At 47.2% G+C, this 3,355-nt stretch overlaps 1 protein-coding gene across 2 annotated transcripts; it reads left to right on the top strand.

The window, feature by feature from the left end:
- Positions 1-929: 929 nt before the first annotated feature.
- On the top strand, positions 930-2,842 carry LOC122677169 (cornifin alpha-like). Of its 2 annotated transcripts, none has more exons than XM_043877032.1 (2): positions 930-1,032; positions 2,078-2,842. In XM_043877032.1, the coding sequence occupies exon 2, from the start codon at positions 2,097-2,099 to the stop codon at positions 2,532-2,534; it is 438 nt and encodes a 145-aa protein (XP_043732967.1). In that variant the 5' UTR covers positions 930-1,032; positions 2,078-2,096; the 3' UTR covers positions 2,535-2,842. The 2 variants fall into 2 exon arrangements, with proteins under 2 accessions (XP_043732967.1, XP_043732969.1); XM_043877034.1 differs by lacking the exon at positions 930-1,032 and having other exon boundaries at positions 2,041-2,228; positions 2,301-2,842.
- The last annotated feature ends 513 nt before the right edge of the window (positions 2,843-3,355 follow it).

The following is a 3,355-nucleotide window of genomic DNA, read 5'->3' as shown; positions in this document are numbered from 1 at the left end:
AAGACACAGAGCCAGAGAGAGGAGGAAACCATTGCAGCCAGCAAGATTCTCAAGGTGTTGGGTCTGGAGTAGAAAGTGGGCAAGAGGTGGGGAAGCGTTCACCCTGGAGGGCTCCATGAATGGGCTGGGGGTAAAGGTGGTTAGAGAAGACGACCAGGTTTTCAGGCGGGGGTGGTATAGAGTTGTATTAGGAAAGAGGGCAGGGCCATGTCCAGAAGGCTGGGTGGAGTGGAGAGAAAAGTTTATCCCAGAAGAGGAATTAGCTCTTGAAAATCTCTGAAATAGGAGAGGGGTGAAGGTGTGGTTGGGGAAAGCAAAGCAGGTTTACCCAGATTAGCAACCAGTCAGAGAGGGGTGAGGTTGGGGGGGGGGGCAGTGATAATTAAGTAATTCCAAATGTGTGTAGTTTAATGGAGTTAGGAGAAAGACAGGGGGATGAACATAAGGGTGTAGGACATTTCAGACAAGGACTCTATAACCAGTCAATTCCATGATCTCTAGCATCTACCATTATAAGGCAGACAGCACGTGACCACTTCAGCTCATCTGATCCCCTTCCTTCCCCATTTGTTCATCTACTCAAATGTATTCTATCCCACAGCACATGAGGAACAACCATCCCAAGGAAAAAGGCAGCAGGAAAGTGGCACTACCACAAAAGGACTCAGTTCTTTCTTTAGGATTAGCTCATCAAACACTCCAGGATGCCTGTGGTTCACCCCTCCCCCAAACAAGTCCTATTCTGGGCCTAAGGGGGAGGGGCAATTGGAATTAGGCCCAGGTGACATCATTGTCATACAGCCAGTGCCAAAGAATATCAAGTGGGTGGTTTTCATCACAAAAGCTGAGCCAACTGATAATTGAGGGGAGTCAGGTGACTCATGTTTGACAGGTAAGGAATGAAAACAGAGGGGCCCCCGATGATTGCATTTCCTTGAGGCAGGGCTCATTCATTGTATAAAAAGCCAGCTGGCCCGTTGACTTCACAACAGACTAGAACAACCAGACAACCTGTTCTTCTCTGTGTACCAGGTGAGTCTCTGATTAGAACCCATTTGAAATTTTTATTTTATCATTGTTGGAAAATGGACAGAGGTAAACACGTATAAGAGGGCTGAAGAGAGAATACTGGGGTATCTTTATTTTAAATGAAACATAGTTTGGCTTTGAAAGGACATTAGAGCTGGCGAAGGTAGCCCCTTCAGTGGACAGCTATGGAACTGGGGGTCAAAAAGGAGGACAATCTTTGTAAGTTCTCAAGATAAATTAGCGGTCATGTTATCACTAGAACTCAGGACACACTAAGCAACACCATGATTCTCTGTTTATGATAACTTATTATACAAATTCTAATTCATAAGATGGACCTCTACTGAATATTTATTATATTTAAGGCACAGTGCTAGGCACTGTGGAGGGGATCAAATGGTCACAGAACTCACTCAGCAAACTTACAACCTAGCAGGGAAGATAATGCATGTACACACGTGTAGATGAAATCTAAAGTAGATAGTGACTGGTATCAGAGAGGGGTCAGGGAAAGGCAGTGGCAGTTTGAGAGAGCTCAAGAAGAGCTCCTGGTGATGACACATGATGTGAGCTATAATGGAGGAGCATTTGGATCCATAGAGATTGGAAGGGAAGCATTTCAGAGAGGACTGTGTACACAAAGGCCAGAGAAAAGTTGGAGGAGCTCAGACTCTATAGACTCAAACAGTAAGTCACAAGGTGTTCTGTGTGATGCTAGAGGTGTGTACAGTGCGGTTCTTTCTACAACATCACTTTCTAAATGACTTAATATGTGGTCTTGGGTGTTTATCAATTAGGGATGTGACATGTCTGAGGAAGAAAGGGAGCCGAGGAATGAATCCCCCTGAAATGGCACAGAAATGAGTTGCCTTTAAGCTCCTCCTCTTGAAAAAACTCAGAAATTATCAAAGCATGTTTTAACTATCAAATTTAGCTAGGAGGAACAGAGACTGTCTCCTCTAAAGGGGCATGAAATAAAACTATTTGGCATTTAACTTGATTTCTTCTCTGTTTAATCAAATCATTGAGTCAGCTTTTCTGTCTCTAGGTTCAGCCTCCTTTGAAGTATGAGTTCCCATCAGCAGAAGCAGCCCTGCATCCCACCTCCACAGCTTCAGCAGCATCAGGTGAAACAGCCCTGCCAGCCTCCTCCCCAGGAACCATGCATCCCTCAAACCAAGGAGCCATGCCACACCAAGGTTCCTGAGCCCTGCCATCCCAAGGTTCCAGAGCCCTGCCATCCCAAGGTTCCGGAGCCCTGCCACCCCAAGGTTCCAGAGCCCTGCCATCCCAAGGTTCCAGAGCCCTGCCATCCCAAGGTTCCAGAGCCCTGCCACCCCAAGGTTCCGGAGCCCTGCCACCCCAAGGTTCCGGAGCCCTGCCACCCCAAGGTTCCGGAGCCCTGCCATCCCAAGGTTCCGGAGCCCTGCCATCCCAAGGTTCCAGAGCCCTGTCCTTCACCAGTCGTCCCAGGGCCAACTCAGCAGAAGACCAAGCAGAAGTAATGTGGTCCACAGCCATGCACTTGAGGAACTGACCACCAGCGGCTGAATCTCCTCTCCCATCTGCTTCTGTTGCCCCACTTGCATTAGTGTGCTGTCACCCTGAATCATTACCCCTCCTTCTTTGTACCCTGTAAAAAGCTTCGCTCACATTCAGTCTGGAGGGTTCCTGAGCTTCTGAATCAGGTTGTAAGGTTCACTGGCTGAGCTAGTCTTCCGGCTGCTCAGGGCTCATCTGAAGAAAGATGTTGGGGTTGGGGGAATTGAGTGAATCTTCCCTGCTCTGCCCCCATTAAATATGTTTAACTCAACAGCTGACTGTATGTGTCATTGGCTGACAGTTTCCTTCAAGGTTCTTTCACGTGAAGCAGAAACTGCCCACAGCAAGGGCTGGTTGTGAGAGCTGCAGTCAGAAAAGATCTAGACATCAGGAACATGTGTGTGTGTGAGTATACTCACAAGCACTGCTAGGCTGGCATTGGGAGAGCAGGCAAGACCACCAGAGTCTGTTACTTTGGACAGCCTGAGTTAGAGCAGGACTTTCTTCTTGAAAGAGTAAATTATTCATATCTAAGTGTAGATAGTGTCTGCTTCATGCCATCTCTGACTCTACCCACAGTGCCTTTATTTTGTTGTCATTTCTTTATTATTATTCCTGTTCCAACATTATTATCTATTCTTCACTCATTCTCCCTGCCTGATGGACCCCACACATGGAGCCAAGCTCTTAAACACACTCACAGACACAAACACACACACACACCTTCATCCACACATACCTGCCCACACAATCACATACAAACACACACACAGAGATCCCCCAA

The sequence above is a fragment of the Cervus elaphus genome, chromosome 20 (assembly GCF_910594005.1).
Source record: "Cervus elaphus chromosome 20, mCerEla1.1, whole genome shotgun sequence".
NCBI lineage: Eukaryota > Metazoa > Chordata > Mammalia > Artiodactyla > Cervidae > Cervus > Cervus elaphus.
Note: the sequence above shows the minus strand (reverse complement) of the source record. Positions and strands in the feature narration are given on the sequence as shown.

Excerpts from the sequence above, each read along its gene's own strand:
- LOC122677169 (XM_043877032.1), top strand. The coding sequence starts at position 2,097 with ATGAGTTCCCATCAGCAGAAGCAGCCCTGCATCCCACCTCCACAGCTT.